Source organism: Silurus aristotelis, assembly GCF_946808225.1.
Source record: "Silurus aristotelis genome assembly, chromosome: 14".
NCBI classification, from domain to species: domain Eukaryota; kingdom Metazoa; phylum Chordata; class Actinopteri; order Siluriformes; family Siluridae; genus Silurus; species Silurus aristotelis.
Genome location: NC_139587.1, coordinates 24,741,073 through 24,760,227, shown reverse-complemented (window position 1 = coordinate 24,760,227; position 19,155 = coordinate 24,741,073). Strand labels below are relative to the sequence as shown.

The 19,155-nt window shown below is 39.4% G+C and overlaps 1 protein-coding gene across 1 annotated transcript in view; it reads right to left on the bottom strand.

The window, feature by feature from the left end:
* Positions 1 to 314: 314 nt before the first annotated feature.
* The window catches only part of mpped2 (metallophosphoesterase domain containing 2b), a 34,976-nt gene continuing 16,135 nt past the window's right edge, over positions 315 to 19,155 (bottom strand). The window contains exons 5-7 of the mRNA XM_083561148.1: positions 4,872 to 4,987; positions 3,756 to 3,869; positions 315 to 1,708 (exon numbers count right to left, since the gene is read on the bottom strand). Of these exons, the coding sequence (XP_083417274.1) occupies positions 1,590 to 1,708; positions 3,756 to 3,869; positions 4,872 to 4,987 (349 nt within the window). The 3' untranslated portion in view covers positions 315 to 1,589. The remainder of the gene's footprint in view (positions 1,709 to 3,755; positions 3,870 to 4,871; positions 4,988 to 19,155) is intronic.

The following is a 19,155-nucleotide window of genomic DNA, read 5'->3' as shown; positions in this document are numbered from 1 at the left end:
ACTTTAGTCCTTTTGTAGTCGGTACAGATCACTCACCTCCTCACTTGGACCGTCTACCGGAACTAGAATTTCAATGTTAAAATGTTCCAATGTTCATGTTAAAGTACCCAAATAAACACACGTAACACTTAGATGATTTCACCACTCTTTTTTCTACGATCGCTAAATTGCGATAGATTGCGGTAGCTATACCGTCAAAAACATTCCATTGACTTATAGGCAACATCCTCGTGTCTTCGCATCTAACGTGCGACCTAATTTTTTAATTCTCAGCAGGTCCTTGTGGGTTCGTTGACAATGAATGCTGACGATCGTGGGATAAAAATCTTGCAGGTGTTTTATTTGCATATAAAGTCAGCTAAATGACACGATGAATTAAGAAAAAAAAAGTCAAACATAGAAACAAGGCATTTACAAATGGCACCAATGACATCATGGCAATATATAGAGCTGTGTTTTTTTTTTTTTTTTTTTTTCAGCCTTCCTGCGCGACGTACAACAAACACAACACGTTTCACCAGGTGGAGATGAGAAAGTAAACCGTAACCGTAATAATAACCATGGGCTCAAAGCAGCTGCAAAGATTTCTTTTTTTTTTTTATCTCCAGCTCCTTACTGAAGCGACATTTAAGTTTGGCTTGGTTAAAAAAAAGGATTTGTACAATTTATCGCCATTGTAGAACAAGAGCCTCTGAAGGTAAAAAAGGCAAAAAAAAAAAAAAAAAAAAAAAAAAAAAAAAAAAAAAGCGGTATCAAGGTTCAACTAACACAATCCGGAACAGGTGCCATTATTAATAATATTATTATATAATTTTCCAAATGTCAAAGCAATTGTCCAAACTTTCTTGATTTTTTTTTTTTTTTTCACATTACTGTATACATTTATATTTCTGTCAGGTTTTTCTGATTCCTTACAGAAACCATAACGACTTCCCGGATTTCAGGCGACTTAAAAATGCCACCTACAGAGGCCGCTTTGTCGCAAAATAGTATTGGAGCACTGCAGGAATAAAAAAAAAATAAATACAACTTTAAACGGAGATGTTATTGATTTTTCAGCAAAGTACCTCGTGAAACTTCAGCCATTTATTTTCCCCTCCCATGAATTTTCCAGTCGAAATAAAATGTCTTGAGCCGGATTGATGTTTTGATTGAAGCGATAAATAGAACCGCAAAGCATCCTGGGAAAAAGGCAAGCAACTTCAATCCTTAAATCAATGTCTTATCCAGGAGAAACAAACAAACAAACTGTGAAAAGATGTATTGCTGAGCCTCTTATGGTACCTTATAATGCACTTTAGATACAGACTAAAACAAACCGAACAAGGCAACCGATACAAATGAACCATAAATATTAATTTGGAATTTTTCTTCTTCTTTTTTTTTTTTCCAGCAAATCATTATTTAAATGGTATGATCTGAATTTTTAAAAAATATTACATATTCATGCATTCGTTTTTTTTTTTTTTTTTTTTTTTTTTTTTTTTAAATACAAGCAGTACAAAAGACCATTACTTTAAAGATAAGAAGAGTTGGAGAGTAGAAAGAGAAAAAAAAAAAAAAAAACCAGGGGGGGAGCGGGATTAATTTCACGAGCTTCCTGGGTTGGGAAGGTCGAATACGATGGGTGGGTTGGTGGGCTGGAAACTGACTGTACACGTAGACGAGTTGATGAACGTCGTATATCCGTCCGTCATTAGGCCATAACCTGTGTGATGAGATGCAGAACAACAGAGAAGTTTCAATAAGTTGGATAGGAATCATACAAAAGTAAATGCTTGATGTGTTTTGTTTTCTATACACTATAATAACAAAAGTATTGAGACACCCTGAGCTTTCTAGTTATGTGTCTCCAAACTGCAGCATTTCAAACTACAAGACCTGAAGCCACAAAGCCATCTCCATGCTTTACATGGGATGGACTGGAAGATCTTGAGTGGCCTGCTTTAGATCTCTGACCTCAACTCTACTGATCGCTGGCCTCCGTCACCTCACCTACCTCACTACCTGACTTTACAAACACCCTTGTGGCTGAATGATCACAAATCTACACCCTTCAAAATCTAGAGGAACATCTTCCCAGAAGAGTGAAGGTTATTATAACAGCAAATGGGCATTAATTAAGGAATGGGATGTAAAAAAAAAAAAGAAAAACCCCACACCAAACGCATGTTCAGTTGTCCACAAACTTTTGCCCATATATTGTATATACATACATTAGTATTATTCGTCAAACAAAATTGCAAACAATGGCGTATTTTCTTTGTGCTGTTGGATATGAAGCTTGTGAGATTGTGGAAAGCACATTGTTTACACTTGTTTTGTTTAGTCTATTATCTTCAAGTAACTTAAAAACACAGCTGCTATCATTTAAATGAAAAAAAAAAAAAAAAAAAAAACATGCAGAAATCTCAATCTTATTGGTCAGAAAATGGACTTCAAAGAAGTATTTAAAGAAGTGCTTCATACTGTAACAAACACTAGGTTTATGTATGCGCTTGTTTGTTACGTTTAATGTGGTGATGGAGTCTCTGGCGTCGGCGCTTTCTATCGGTCAGCTGGCGGAAGCTCAGTGGTTAAGATGTTGAAATTCTGATCCGAAGGTTGCAAGTTTAAGTCCCAGCACTGCTAAGGTGCCACTGCTGGACCCTTAAGCGAGGCCCTTAACCCTCAACTGCTCAGTTGTATAAATTATATACCTGTAGGTAAGCTTGGATAAGGGCGTCTGCCAAATGCCATCAATGGAAATGGAATTGGAATGGTTGGACATTGGACTTAGGATTGGAGGGTCACAATTTCAAATCCCAGCACCACCTAAATGCCACTGCTCATATGTAAGTTGCTCTAGAAAAAATTGGCAAATGTTATAAATGTAAAAATCCATTATTGTAAACAATTTCAGCATGGAAACTGGTCAGGACAGAGGAGTTTACTTATTCTGTTTTCTTGTTAAAATAAACATTGGGTTTTTTGTGCAAGAGAGAGAGAGAGAGAGAGAGAGAGAGAGAGAGAGAGAGAGAGAGAGAGAGAGAGAGAGAGAGAGAGAGAGGGAGGAAAAGAGAGAGAGGAAAAGAGAGAGAAATGGAGATGTAGGTGATGGAAGAGCTGTTTACAAGTGCTGTTAGGCAGTCGATCTCAAACATTTTTCTGCTATTCTGGGGGGGGTTCAAGCCTCACGTGTTCTCCATCACCCCAAAATATAGTAATGAAACACTTCAAATTTAAAAATGTCTAATGTATTGAAATATCAAGTTCTGAATCATTAAGAGTAAATAGCACCAAGCAACTGATGCTGTTTTAATTAACTTGCATTAATGTTCTAATTGTTTGTTTATGATTGCTTGAGTGGAAGAATCTTATTGTTCATAAAAAAAAAAAAGAAAAAAAAAAGAAAAGAAAAAATTCAAATCCTGCCTCTTACTGCACCCTACCTGTAATATCTTTATTTCCCTCTAGAGGGACGCGCCCCACACTTCGAGAACCACGGCTGTAAGGTAAGCGATAACTGGAACATTCTGGAACGTTACAATACTATAAACCGATCAAACCACGATGGGTCTTTCATTAACGAGTAAAGAACTGTAAACGTTGGTAAATTACTGTGTAACACAGTCTGGACTGTGGTGCTGATGAAAATAATACATTTCTGGGTGCAACCTTCCAGGAAAAATCAAAGTTCATTGTAGTTGCTTTGTGTATGTGTTTTGCACAAAATTTCTCAGTGTTATTGAGTGTGCAGGAATCCAAAGTCTCACCTTCATGGATCCCGCCGTACACGTGAAGTTTGGGTCGGACCCGTCTCTGTACCGTGTTGAGTAACTCCACACAGCCCACCCTCTGGAGCTCCTTCGGAACCCAGTCTCTGAACCCTGAAGCAAAAAGCATAGAGTTAAAACACAGTCCAGTCGAACGTACGCCACATTTCACCACGTGTATCCTCAGTGCTGTGTCCCTTCCTAACAGTGAGTTAAAAAAATATTTATATTTATATATATATGTGTGTGTGTGTGTGTGTGTGTGTGTGTGTGTGTGCTTGCGTGCGTGCGTGTGTGTGAGTTGATCACTCATATTTTACAGCAAAATATTTTTTCCTCTATTCAACCTTTTAATGGTTTTACTACAAACCAAAATACATTTTAATTAAATCAAAATACGACACTTAAGGTCTTGTTGGTACACAAGGTCTCCTTCAGCTTTTATTTATACCTGATGTGATGTAAAACCAAATCACGATAATCAAAAGCAAGTCTGTTTCTGTTAGAAAGCAGGGGAAAAAAAAAAAAAAAACCCAAACAAAAGCACTTTCTTGTATGAGCCGAATGTCTCCAAGGTCAGAATCATCATGTATTCTTTTCATTATAGAGCTATTCAGTTCTCCCAGAGGGCTAAACACATGACCCACACACACACACACACACACACACACACACACACACACACGCGACAAGAACCATCGCCACGACCTGATGACCTCAGCCCTTACCATAATCCTAGACGTGCCACATTAACCCTAATCTTTAACCCCCACATTAATCATAAACAAATACAGCAAATCATTTTGTTTATACTCTGTGTCTGGAAAAAGGGTTTTATTTTTAGAAAAGAAAAAAAAAAGAAACCCCTAAAAAAAAAAAAGGCAGTTTAACACAAAGAATTTTAATTACTGGATTTATTTATTTAGATATTCCCAAATTTTGTTATTTTCTTTTTGGGATATTAGAAAAATGTTTGACTATGTGACAGACAAATGTCTATAAATTCTAAAACAAATGTGTTATATTTATAAAGATGTTATGACCTTGCTTCTTTCTAAAACAAGAAAAAGGGAAACACACACACACACACACAAAGATAAATGTGGTAGGCTTTACCCAAAGGAGGCCCGTGAGTCATGAGGATGTCGATGTCCTCAGGGATCTGGTTCCACTTGTCCAACAAAGACTGACCACGAGGCAAGTTAAAACCCCATCCATTAAACCAGGGCGTCCTGAGGAAACACAAACACACACACACACTTGATAAATATCACATTCAAGTGCATCTGTCTAGAGATGTGTAACACCGGGTCCGTAGCCAAAACCCCAAAAGAGAACTTGATCTAATGTCTCTGATGATCGGATATCAAGGCCACTGGCGGCGGCGTCCGGAGCAGAGGTTATCACCAGAGCAGTGATCGAGGCGCAGAGGTCGCCGTCGGAGGCGGCCGATTGATCACGCTGTCAGCGCTGCCGAGCTAAAGCTCGTTAATGCGAGCTTTTTAGTTGCCCTGGGGAACGGCGCCACCGACAGGCCACGCTAACACAGCTAACCCAGTCCAGACCCGGGCTGATCGAGGCCAGACCACGCTGACAGGCTGTTTGGATGAGGTTGCTAGTGTGTGGTGTGTGTGTGGGGGGGAGGTCAGGGTCACGTGCTGGGAAGTAATGCTGAGTGACGGATGAAGATAAATAGAAAGACGAGGCAGGAATTAACTGGGGGGTTTCAGCGCGCTGCAAAGAGCGAATTCTAAACACGAACGATGTTCGCTTTGCTTGGACAATGTGCAGCCAAAAGTATTGGGACAGCCACATTTTCCCACCTGTATGTAATTCTTCCCTAAACTGTTACCGCAAAGTTGAAGGGAAACAATTGTATTGAAAAAGACGTCGACCAATTAATGGGCACTGATAATAAAAACGATGGTTTTTCTGCCTTCTGGTGGGCTGTCATTATGAGAGCGGCCTCTAGAGGTGAATCGCTGATGCGCAGTTTGGGTTTTTGTTTACAAACAATACTGCACGCTGCACGGAGAGCAGTATATTATATTTGATAATTATACAATTTATAAATATTTATTAATACAAATATACATATTTATATTATTAGCTCATTTCTTTATAATTCAGAACCGTTTTTTTTTATTTTATAATAAAGTTCAGTACTGTTTGTATCCATTTTAAAAACTATTAGTTGATTAATAGGTTATCAGCAAATACAACCCAACCTAACTCTCGGTATCGGAAAAGAAATCCACTATCGGTTGACCTCTCTATAGGATGTCTATGCTTTAGATGGGTTGGATTGGAAGATCTTGACTGACCTGCTATAGAGCTCTGACCTCAACCCTATTGACGCACTCCAGACTTCCTCACTTCCTCTCCTACCATCAGTACCTGACTTAACCATCATTGTGGCTGAATGAGCACACATCAGAATAAAAACATCTCTGAAGATGAAACATCTTCCCAGGATAGTGGAGGTTTTTATAGCACAAAATATGGACTAAATGTGTGTACTGTACGTATACCATCACTGCTGCGTTATAAGCAGGATAGTAAGGTAAGTAAGGGTGATAACAGCGTGGCATTTTAAATGCTTGATGACTTCCTCTACGTCATCATCGTAAATACGATCTTTCTGCAGGCTTCTCTGAAAAAAGTCTGCTAAAACCGCGCCGTTTGAACTACAGAGAAAAATCTTGTCATTGTTTATGGTCGCTTATCTTTTATTCACGAGTTCCCCCAGTTTCACCATTTCAACGGGGCAATGCTCCACGTATTTATTTATACAGCCGTAAACATTCATTTTGTTTATAATTAGCATTTAAAAATAAACCGTTTTCACTGCGATTATTATGCGGTCTTCCGGTTTGAGGAAACTGAGCAGCTCTTTTCATCTTGCAATCATGTATTCTATAACAATCTTATTATTATTTCGGCTTCATCCAATAAGGGGTAGCCACAGCGGATTATCCGTCTCCATACCCCTCTGTCCTCTACATCTGCCTCTTTCACACCAACTACCTGCATGTCCTCCTTCACCACATCCATAAACCTCCTTCTTGGTCTTCCTCTTTTCCTCCTTCCTGGTGGCTCCATCCTCAGCATTCTCCTACTGATATACCCCATGTCCATCCTCTGCACATGTCCAAACCATCTCAATCTCATCTCCCTCACCTTGTCTCCAAAACGTCCCACATGCGCCGTCCCTCTAATAAACTCATTTCTAATCCTGTCTATCCTCATCACTCCCAACAAACATCTCAGCATCTTCAGCTCTGCTACCTCCAGCTCTACCTCCTGTCTCTAAACCACACAACACCACAGTCCTATAAACTTTCCCTTTTACTCTCACAGATACTCTTCTATCACAAATTACTCCTGCTATCACTCTTCTCCACCCATTCCACTCCACTCTTTTCTTCACTTCTCTAACACACTCTCCATTAATTTGCACTGTTGACCCCAGGTACCTGAACTCCTCCACCTTCTCCACCTCTTCTACCTGCAACCGCACCACTCCACTGCCCTCCCTCTCATTCGCATTCAAGTCTTACGCCTACTGACTTTCATTTCCCTTCTCCCCAGCGCGTACCTCCACCTCTCCAGGCTCTTCTCAACCTGCTCCCTAATCTCACCACAAATCACAATATCACCCGCAAACATCATAGTCCATGGAGACTCCTGTCTGACCTCGTCCGTCAACTTGTCCATCGCCACTGCAAACAGAAAAGGGCTCAGAGCCGATCCTTGATGCAGTCCAACCTCCACCCAGTCTGTCGTTCCTACTGCACACTTCAAATTCTATATCAATATGGATCAACAAACACAAGTGTTTCTATTAAACATGTCCAAAGTATTATGGATTAATTATAAGATGCTGATTAGTCACAAAAGAGCTCCAGATAATTAGACTCACAAAATGAGGAAAGCAACTGAAATGCGATACACAAACACACATGGCTATATTTTGCCAAATGTTTGTGGACATCTTATCACAAGATTGGTACGTGCTTTTTGAACATCCCATTGCACATTTAGTCTCCATTTGCTGTTATAATACGCTCCTCCTATGGAAAGATGTTCTACTAGATTTTGGGGTGTGCTTGAGGAGATTTGTGTGAGATTTATATCAGTCACAAGGGTGTTAGTAAAGGCAGGTACTGATGTAGGTGAGGTGAGGAGGCCTGGGGTGCAGTCAGCGTTCCAGTTCATCCCAAAGAAGTGCAATAGGTTTAAGATCAGAGCTCTATAGCAGGAGATCCTCCACTCCAACCCATGTAAAGCATATCTTAATGGAGCTGGCTTTGTGCACAGGGGTATTGCCCTGCTGGAACAGGTTTGGGTCTCCTAGTTCATCCGTCCATCCATCCATCCATACATACCTCTCTCTATCTATCTATATATAAATATAAATAATCAAAAGGCTCTCCCATTTCTCCTCTGCTTTGAAAAAAAGCAGACGCGGTTTCCGTCTCACCATCGCATCGCTCTGTAATTTTGCCTGAAACGATCTGATGGTTGATGTACAAGCTTTAGTGCACGTGGAGCGCCTTGACCTGAGGCCACATTTTACTGGGGTTTTAACACAATGTGTGGGTGGTGTGTGTGTGGTGTGTAGAGGGCAGTCTCCTGAAGACCACAAGACCCGACTGAGGTCTACATTTAATAAATTACGCTGAGCAAACGCTGGAGGAACTAAGGGACTTGGGAGCGAAGACTTTTTTTCTGCGGAATGATATGAGAATCGCGTTAGAACCCGGGAGCAGAGAGCCAATTACGGAAAAGAAGAGCAAGCCTCGAGCGAGTCGGTGGGTCGCGCCTTTGTTCACCTTTAAAGAAGGATTACTGTATGGATTTTATTAATGTGTGAAACACGCACACTTTCGCACAATCTAACCTTCCGGATAAACACTGTAAGCGACATCTTTTTTTATGCACAAAACTACAGATAGACACACTTGTTTTTAAAACAAAATGAACAAACCCAGAAGACTGTGATAACTACAACAGCTAGTCTACCGTCTCTGTAGCTAAACGAATTGTCTATGGAGCACTCTTTTCCCGAGGTATCGCCACTGCCTGCCTCTATACACAGGAAAGAAAAGAAGAGAAGGAAGAGAAGAGAAAACATTTCCCGAACCCGCCCCTGTGCCAGTTTGCACTGTGTGGCAGGTTGTGCGGTCTGCGTCGAGTTCACATCCAGGAAGAGCCGTCAGTCTGCGATCGTGGACTAAAACAAACCCGGCGTCAGAAAAGCAGCCGGAGCGCCGTCTCAGTCAACATACGCTGCGTAAACACGCGTCCTTCATCAGCTCGTCCGGCTCCGGACCCCCTGCTCTGCCTGCAGTACAACAGACTGGACAGTCAGCTAATACGTCTAGACTACAGACCATTCAACTGATAAATTCAACGCGTTAAAACCGTCTAACGTCTTCTACAGCATGTAATAGCATTAATCACAGTTTTGGTGCGATCAGCATGACGAACTTCGGCCATTATAATGAAACAGTTTTTGTTGGAAAAGTTTTAATCATACAAATTTTTTTTTTTTTTTTTTTTACGTCTGCATTTAAAAACAATGTAAGTTAAAGACACTATTTCAAATTACACTTGAACAAGATTTGGTTCTTGTTTTTATTATTATTATTATTAATTTTAAGCAAAATTGTTGACCGTAAAGGAAAAAAAAAAAATCAGGTTGAGCTCTGAACATCTTTACAGGTTTCTTCGGTTCCCTGCTAACTGTAATTCCTACCCGCAACTGTTTCAATTCGATTCAATTCATTTTTATTTGTATTGCGCTTTTAACAATGAACATTGTCTCAAAGCAGCTTTACACAGATAATGTGCTGATTAAAAGTGAATATGTTCTTTATAAGTAAGTTTGTCCCTGATGAGCGAGCCGGTGGCGACTACTGTCTGGCATACGTGAAACGAAACAAAAATCTACAACTAAAGAAAAAAAATTGCGAATCTAAAAAAAAAAAAAAACTTAGGATGAATCGAATAGTGCTTGATTTTATGCACTAGCTTCAGTCACTGTGGTGTCTCATTTGAAGAGAAAAAAAAAAAGATAAGTCTAAACAAATTTTTCAATTTTCCACTAACTATAATTCCTACCGTCAATTGGTTCTTTTGTCTGATGTTATCAAAATGAAAGAAAAACATACAACTAGAGAAAAGAATTGCTAATCTGAATAAACAATGTTAAGGTGGATCAAATAGTGCTTCATTTTATGCACTAGCTACAGCTACTATTGTTTCTATTTTGAGAAATAAAAAAAAACATGGTCCGAACATGTTAAGTGTGGTCTATTGTTTCTTCAGTTCCCCACTGACTTACTGTATTTCCAACCTGCAACTGTTTCTACGGTCTCGGATACAGAAAATGAAACAAATGTACAACTAAACAAAATTCAATTGCTAATCTTACTGCACTGTGTTAGGATGGAGAAAAAGGGCTTCATTTTAAGCACTTAGGTGTGGGTCTAATGTTTCTTCAGTTCCCCACTGACAAACTGCAATTCCTACAAGGAAATGGTTCTAGAGTCTAAAGTAAAGAAAACGAAAGAAAACCGTACAACTAAAAAAAAAATTATTAAAAAAGCTAAACTGACTAAACTTTATATATGTATATAACTTATAGATATAAACTTATATATGTGGTTGGACGTTTTTTTCAATTCCCCAGTAACAGTAATTCCTACCTAACTGCAATTGTTTCTACAGTCTGACTTACAGAAAATAAAAGCAAAATGTACAACTAAAGAAAACAAATTGGTAATCTGACTAAACATCTTGCCAAAAGATCCATGAAGATGCTCAGCAACTCAAGAACTTTGAAGATGGATTTGGAAAAATGAGCAATGAAATCCAGCAAGAACAGAACAGCAATAGAAGCTACACAAGCATTAAAAACCTACCAATAATGTGTATTGCTGGTGTAGGATTTGGGTTTTAAAAATGGCGCTGAAGATCCTTAAAACGCTCGCAGCCTCGACTTCGTTTTCAGCTCGAAAATTGGTCCGTAATTTAAAAATATGTAAAACTATGCGCTGCCATTAATGGTATGCATTTATTCCGACCCGATTTTGTACGTCGAGGGTCATTTGGTTGAAAGGTTAAGAAACATGGGACCTACAAAAAATCTAATATAGATTTTTTTCCCCTTCTTCAAATGTGTAAATGTTATAACATTTAAATAGTCTGTGTGTGTGTGTGTGTGTGTGTGTATGTGTGTGTGTGTGTATGTGTGTGTGTGTGTGTGTGTGTGTGTGTGTGTGTGTGTGTGTGTGTGTGTGTGTGTGTGTGTGTGTGTGTGTGTATTATTTCAGCCTTTTTTTGTGAGAGGAAAAAAAAACGTTCTGGTTTGCTATAGGCGTTGTGTAATGCACAGAAGACAGACACAGAACAGGCCAAAGTGTAGGCTCGTGAACGATAGCAGTGAAAGAATGTGTGTGTGTGTGTGTGTGTGTGTGTGTGTGTGTGTGTGTGTGTGTGATGGATGGGAGAGTAAATAAAGGTGAGCAGCTGCTTTGAGCCTGTGCTTTATATCGTTCAAAAAATTATTTCGTACTGGACTTTAGGGATATTTTGTTTGTGCCAGTGGAGTAGCAGAAGGATCGAGGCTACGCATTGATGTGCGATGTCAAGAAAAAAAAAAAGAAAAGCAGGTGAGACGTTCCTGGTTGAGCCATAAGACAGAGTGAAATAAATATAAATCTTCTAGCAGAGTCTGGAGGGGCAATGGCTATGGAGTCCGGAGTGATAATCTATAGTAAACGTATAAAATGTACAGGTAAAGAAATGCACAATTCATGAAATCAATAAATCAGATTTATGGTTTGTTTTTTTAATGGCTGACCTTTTTTTGATTCTTTTTCATCTAATTTTTTTTCCCCTTTCTTTCAACCATACAGTCATAACGAAGAAAAAATGAAGTCGAACCTGTCAGTCGGTGAGCCTTCACATAGCAATTGTGTATTTTGGCTACCTCAGCACTTCAGGTTAGTGAACTCTCACTGACCCCCCCACACACACACACACACACACACACACACACACACACACACACACACACACACACACACACACACACACACAGAGGCTGGGCCCTTCAGGTTATTTATAAAGCAGAGTAGCAATCTAGAACTTCTACAGCTTCTAGAGAGCGTCCATGTCAGGTCCTGCAGCCTCGCAGAGACAAAAAATGTAGTGAAATATTTAGCTGTCCTTAACGGAGCGTTGGCAGGGAGAAAAAAAAAAAAGAGAGAGAAAATGAGCAAGAGTAATAAGAGAGAAAGACTGATAGAGACAGACAATGTCAAAAGTGATACTGGAGAAGACGAACAGAGACTGTTCACAGGGTCACCTTTGGGTGAGCGGTGGATCAAGAGAGAGCGAGGACAAAAAGAGAACAAGAAAGAAAGACAGAAAGGCAGAAAAAAAATAAAAAAGAAAGAAAGAGAAAAAAAAGGAAGAAAGAAAAAAAAAGAAAGAAAGAGAACAAGAAAGAAAGAAAGAAAGAAAGAAAGAGAACAAGAAAGAAAGAAAGAAAGAAAGAAAGAAAGAAAGAAAGAAAGAAAGAAAGAAAGAAAGAAAGAAGGAAAGAAAGCGAACAAGAAAGAGAACAAGAACGAAAGAAAGAATGAAAGAAAGAATGAAAGAAAGAAAGAAAGAAAGAAAGAAAGAAAGAAAGAAAGAAAGAAAGAAAGAAAGAAAGAAAGAAAGAAAGAAAGAAAGAGAACAAGAACGAAAGAAAACGAACAAGAAAGAGAACAAGAACGAAAGAATGAAAGAAAGAAAGAAAGAAAGAAAGAAAGAAAGAGAACAAGAAAGAAAGAAAGAAAGAAAGAAAGAGAACAAGAAAGAAAGAAAGAAAGAAAGAAAGAAAGAAAGAAAAAGAACAAGAAAGGGAACACGAAAGAGAACACGAAAGAGAACACGAAAGAGAACACGAAAGAGAACACGAAAGAGAACACGAAAGAGAACACGAAAGAAAGAAAGAAAGAAAGAAAGAAAGAAAGAAAGAAATAAACAAAGAAACAAACAAAGAAACAAAGAAAGAAAAATGTGGAGGCTTTGGGAATTCCTGTCCACATAGATTCTGCACAGGGGTAGTGGTCCATGTTTCCACAGGACCTGGGAATCTTGTTTATTCTATAGAGGAATAATGAATATTTCATTCATTGTAACGTCTAATTTATTCATGGTGCACATTTTTGCAAGAACCACCAACCTTGCAAAATCAAATAAAACTAATTCTGATAAATGAGACTCCCCTCCCCCATCAAGCAGCACGCTCGTTGTGGTGAAGCCTAATGAAAGAAAGAAACACAAAAAAAGTCTAGAATAAAACTCTTGTGCAAAAATCACGAGCAACTAGTATAACCATTTTTAACATATATGTAAGTTGGATAACTAACAGGTTTCCTTATTAAACTTCAACCTTCGTTGTTCTTTTAAACTATACAAAGTTGTGTGGAACGTCACCTCTGGTCCAAAAGATGATGTCATTCCGCTATTTTAAAAGCTAGGATTATTTCGCTTAAAAATATTTAATATTCATTTGGAAAGTTTGGACCGCGAGAAACCTTTAGCTTTGACATGAAAGCTCCTAAAAACGGTCTAGAAAACTCCTATTCCAGGTGTTCTGCTATTTTAAAAACTCTAGAAACCAGGAATCTGTCCCACAGGACAAAAGGTTAGAGGCTGGTCCCCCAAACACAAAAAGCCAGGAGTTGGTCCCTGAACTCGTGAAACATGGGTTTGTCACCAATATACTCAAAAAGCCCAGGGGTGAGTCTCCCTGACTAAAGAATCCCAATTCCTTCCCCTGATTTTAAAAGCCTGGGCAGCTCCTGGAGAATCTAAAATTCAGGAGTAATCCTATGAATCAGGGAGCTTTAAAAAGCTCTAGTTGTCTCTGGTAAATGTGAAATCCTTTGAGGAAATGCTAGTAGGCAAATGGCTTCCTGACTTGAGTTGAGTATTAACCCCTTTGGCTTTAATTGACCCCTTAGGATTTCTTGCCAGTTTCCCCTCCCCTATTATTATTATGCTTTTAATATACTATCAGTCTTTTAGCACTGACCCTAATCAGCTAGACTCTGTACCAGATGCTAGAGTTCTACAACGAAATCTAGTCACATAAAAAATCACATTGTTGCCTGGTTGAATGTTTTTGTTTTTTTTTGCTGTATGTCAACAGATGGTTTCAGGGTCAACCTTTATAGACCTTTTTGCCAAATGTATTATCTACCTTAAAAGGTCCGTAGAAAAGGTTTGATTCGATAGAAAACGCTACTAGTAATACGGGTAATAATGTATTGCTTGGAAATAAAGGCTAAGCCCTCACTCATAGGTCTGAAAATAACCAAGGTGATAACACCTGACAAATGACTCTGCCACAGAGGGGGTTGCAAGGTGGACCAGAAGTCCACTTCATAATTCACAGAGTCCCGGTGGTCTAGACAAGACTGAACTGTTCACATATAATACCAGCATTTGCTAACAGTGTACTTTTATACACACACACACACACACACACGCACGCACACATACACGCACACACACGGGTGCCTCACGTAAAAAAAAAAAAATGTAATCCACACAGACAGTTCGGTCCTCAGAAAGAACGTCTTTGCCGTTTCTCGTCTGTGTGATTCTGGAAACACAAACCTAATCAAACTCAAAAAGCCATATCCCATCTCCGCCGCAGCCACTTGAACGTTGATCAGAACTAATGATGCGTATCCTTTTCCTAATCAGGTCTTGGAAGCACAGTCAGGACTCTAGTGCATCCACTTCCAAAGCCAATGCTGTATCAATAATTAAATCACTGCTTCACACGATTTACCGTCCAATAACCATGAGTTGGGTTTGCAGGGAAGGAACTTTCAAAGAGGAGATCGCTTATCTGGATACCTGTCAGGCACACACGGGGCTCTCGGAATTAAAGCTTAAGCCAGGTATTCGTGCAGGGCTGACTGGGTTAAATTATGCATTAACGCCTGCAGCCTATGGAGGCAGCTATTTGGTTTACAGCCATGCAGAATGCAGATTTATAACCTGTTCGGTGTTGTTCACGACTAGATTAACGCATACATACAGCAGCAGAAGCATCAGTGTAAAGGATGGGAACACCGGTGTTACTGCTGGGTTTAGAAACCAAGAACAATGGTGGAAAAAAATAAAAAATAAACAATGACAGCTTCCTAAAGTACCCAGTAAAGCCAATTACTGGCATAGGGACAAAGAGTGATGGATTTGTTCAATTCACAAAAGGCAAAGGAATCCCGAATAAACACAGCACAATAGCGAATCCTCATTACAAGCGCATGGAAGGGACTCATGAGGATGGTGCAGGGAGCAGAAATAATGGTCAAGGAAACAAGTGAAACGGACACACGGGCTTTGGTCTTTTATGTGAGGACGATATAGATGAAAATATTTCAAGCGATTATTCATTTATTCATTTCTCATCAAGGTTGAATTGGACCCGGAGCCAATCCTAGGAACACCGGTTGCGACGTGGGAATACGGTCGGTCTGGAACGGCGGTTCGTTTACACAATACAAACTCTTACCGCTAAAATACTGAGGCTTCCTGCTGGAGAAAATCCAGACTCTAACAGCAGCTCGATGTCGTCGATATCCTGAAACCTTTGCTGGCACGGTTACCGTAACATACGTGATTCCAGGAGACAGAGCCATGCTATGGTTTCCATGGCAACGCAGATGACAACGACCTCACCACCACCACCAAAAAAAAAAAAATAAATCACGTGGCTTTGCCATACAAAGCTCGCTTGCACTTGATGCGAAACAAGGTCACATGACCGTTGTCCGCTTCGCTAAGAGGATTATGGGGGGGGGAAGTCTTTGATTTGCGAAAGCCGGGGTGTAGAGCTTGCTCCTCGCTCGAACCAATCAAGAGGGCTGTTCGTGGGAACGTATATTATATAGCTGTACATCAGACGCGGCATAACGTTAAGGGGCTTATGCTATTGTGTGCCATCTTAGAAGTCATCCTGTAAGTGCAAGTTGCCTTAGGAAGAAAAAATAAATCTATGTGTGGTATATTGAAGCTATCTGGAGCAACAATGTTTGAATAATCATTAGCCTTGTCTGGGTCAGAAGCAGTAAAGGTCAGAACCACCATGAAATGAAGCGCATGATAAATAATCTCTCTCTCTCTTTTTTTTTTTTTTTTTTTAGTAGAGCTTGTGTATCGGTTGGCCCCACAACACAGACGAGCATCGCCGAGAGAGTTGAGCCTGGCTGAGCTCTTTGTGCCGAGAAGAATGAGGCAGTGGAAATGACCTCGGTGCTTGTTGGGGCCCCGAGGTCAGGAAGGTTAGCGCAGCCTGGGTCAGCCCAACGTCTGATCCACAATCCCAACAAAGAGGCAGGATGTTCAGGAACAAAGGCCACTTCCTGCGGGAGAGGCTGGGAAAAAAGCAGGACCCGAAAGAGTCCCCCCCCCCCACACTCCCCCCACATGGCTACTTCTGCCTGCTCTGAACCAAGAATCTCATTTCCTTTCAGCAGCCAAAGATATTTGGATTTCTGGGCAAGAATTTCTTGCAGCTTTGCAGCTTGCAATCTCGGGTCCTGTTTGCTGCAAGCAGTGTCGCTCTCACAAACCACAGATTTATTTATGGCAAGGGTTTACAGTCGGATTAGCAAAATGCTCCAAGAAACACCTAAAAAAAAAAAATGTTAACCTTTTTTTCTCCCCACGAGACAAGCTTTCAACTTGCCATGCACTGCGCTGGACCCCATCCATAAACATAAATGAATGCTCCGGGCTGCTATCACTCTTGTCTTCATAGTCTCGTCCTTGGTCTTTTCACCCACATGGCAATCTCGTACAGCCTTGAGCCTCGGTACAAAGGTGAGAAAAACCCTAATACCTGCTGACGGATGAGTGCTTAACTAAAGAATAGGATATTGTGTGTGAACTGAATAACTGTGGATCAGCTGAAGGTCTCCACTGTAATCGCCACACAGAGTCTGTATCTTAAACAAGGTTTTGCTCTGAAACCAATAAACAACACAAACATTAGTGGACCACATGATTAGGATGTGCTTCTTTTTGAGTATCCTGTTTGACTAAGTTTAAAATTTTAATACATTACAGTAAACTCCAGGCCTTCTGGGAAGATGTTCCACTAGATTTTGTGATCATTCAGCCACAATAATGTTAGTAATGTCAGGTATTGATGTAGGTGAGGGGAGGAAGTCTGGGGTCCAGTCAGAGTTCACATACATTTTCAATAGTATTTATAGCTCTATAGCAGACCACGCAAGATCTTCCTGTCCAACTCATGCAAAGCATATCTTTATAACGCTGGCTTTGTGCACATAAACACGGCATGCTGGAACAGGTTTGGGTCTCCAAGTTCATATGAAGGGGATATGCCATGCTCCGGCGTTCAGACATTCTCTACAATTGAATTGTACAATACACCTTGTGGTAACAGTTTGGGGGAGGAAAAAAAATAAATAAAAAAAAAAAAAAAAAAAAAATCACATATTGCTGGAAAAGGCAGGTGTCCCAATACTTGTCCATATAGTGCAATTTAGTCCAATTTGTGCTGATTAGAGGTCGACCGATGCATCGGTTTTACCGATTATTCAGTATCGATAATTGACTGATGGGATAATCTGCACTATCCAAACCCATAGTTTTTCCAGGTCGCGTTTGCTGCGAGAGCGGCTTCTAGAGGCGAATTACTAACATCACGTACGATTTGTTTTTAAACGAGACTGCGCGCTGCACGAAAAGATATATTATGCGGGATATATTATGTTTATTATAAATTAATATTTATATAATTATATTTATTAATATAATGATATAAGTTCAGTACTATTTTACATTAAGTGTTATGTTTATATTAGGGCTGCAACAACTTATCAATAAAATCGATAATGAAATTCGTTGTCAACGAGTGGTGTTATCAATTAGTTGGGCTGCTCATGTTATGGGTTAGTGTGATGCCAAGATAACACCATCTCTTGCTAAAAAAGCAGACAGTACAGGGTCAATCGGCAGCAGGAAAGTGTGCGTCCCAAGTCATCTAAGGAATAGGAGCATTTTCTATTAAACGCAACAAAGAAAACCGTCCCTGGAAGTTATGCAAATCGGCGCTTGTGTGGAATGGAAGTACCACAGTGATGCACGTGCAAAGAAAACACACTGGTGTCACGGATGAAGGTCGAAACATCAGCATGGTAAACAGAAACTTGTATATAATGGTGTATTGTTTGCTAACTTCAGGAAAGATCCGCTCTGTCGTGACTCACGAGCATCGGGTTGCGCGATCAGCTCGCTCGCGGCATCGTGATGGATTCAATTAAACCGGTGCGAACAAACACTAAACATAAAAACATCAAATAACAGCTGGTTGTGGGGCCTGTTAGCCTGCTGCATTTCTCCTTCTATTCTCTTTTTATAGCATCTGTCTTCTACAACAGTAACTTCTGTTTTCACACATGATTTACTGCGACTTTACTATACGCTCTATACGCTTTTTATATTTGTATATTTAATTTGCTTATTTCATTCAATTATTATACAAAATTTCATTAATTATATATTCTAGATGCATATATCTTCACAAATGAACAAAATAGCTGTGTATTCTTTAAACAAAATGTATTACATGTTGTATTTTATAGAGATTTTTTAAGCATGGTTGTCATTTTGCCATCTGCAAAGCTATAAAATGTGTAAATTAAAGATACTTAAACTCAATATGTGGCTTTAGCATTTTTAAGTACAACCTTTATACTTAAATACTTAGAATTAGCGTTTGATATAGTTATAATAAGCAAAACATCTAATTAAAATTAAATTGATTAAAATTAGATTAATTGATTAATCGAAAAATAATCATCCGATTAATCGATTATCAAAATATTTGTTAGTTGAAACCCCATTTATATATATCAAATGTCAGTGACTGGTCCTATGGATGGATTTCAGTCTGTGTATAACAAGCCATTTAAAGAAAAAAAATCCAAAATGTATGGAAACCGAAATCAGATGGAATCAAAGGTCAGAGTTTTTTTTGTTTGCTGTGGAGAAATATAGTCACTTCTCCACTGACTTTTTCCACTGATTTTTCTTTTTCAAAATACATATTACAATAAATATCTTCATTAATTGCCATTTACTGGTTCTTTTCCTTTCTTTATTCTATAATCACTATTTTCTTTACATTTTCACTATCAGCTTGATCATTTAAAGGGTAAAAAATCCAAACCATAACACCAGCGCAAAAGTATGTACACCCTCAGCTCAAAATACAGGGAGGAAAAATGACACGGCTGTGACCTTATAATTACATAGCGCATTAAACACAAGGAGCAAAATTACTGTATGT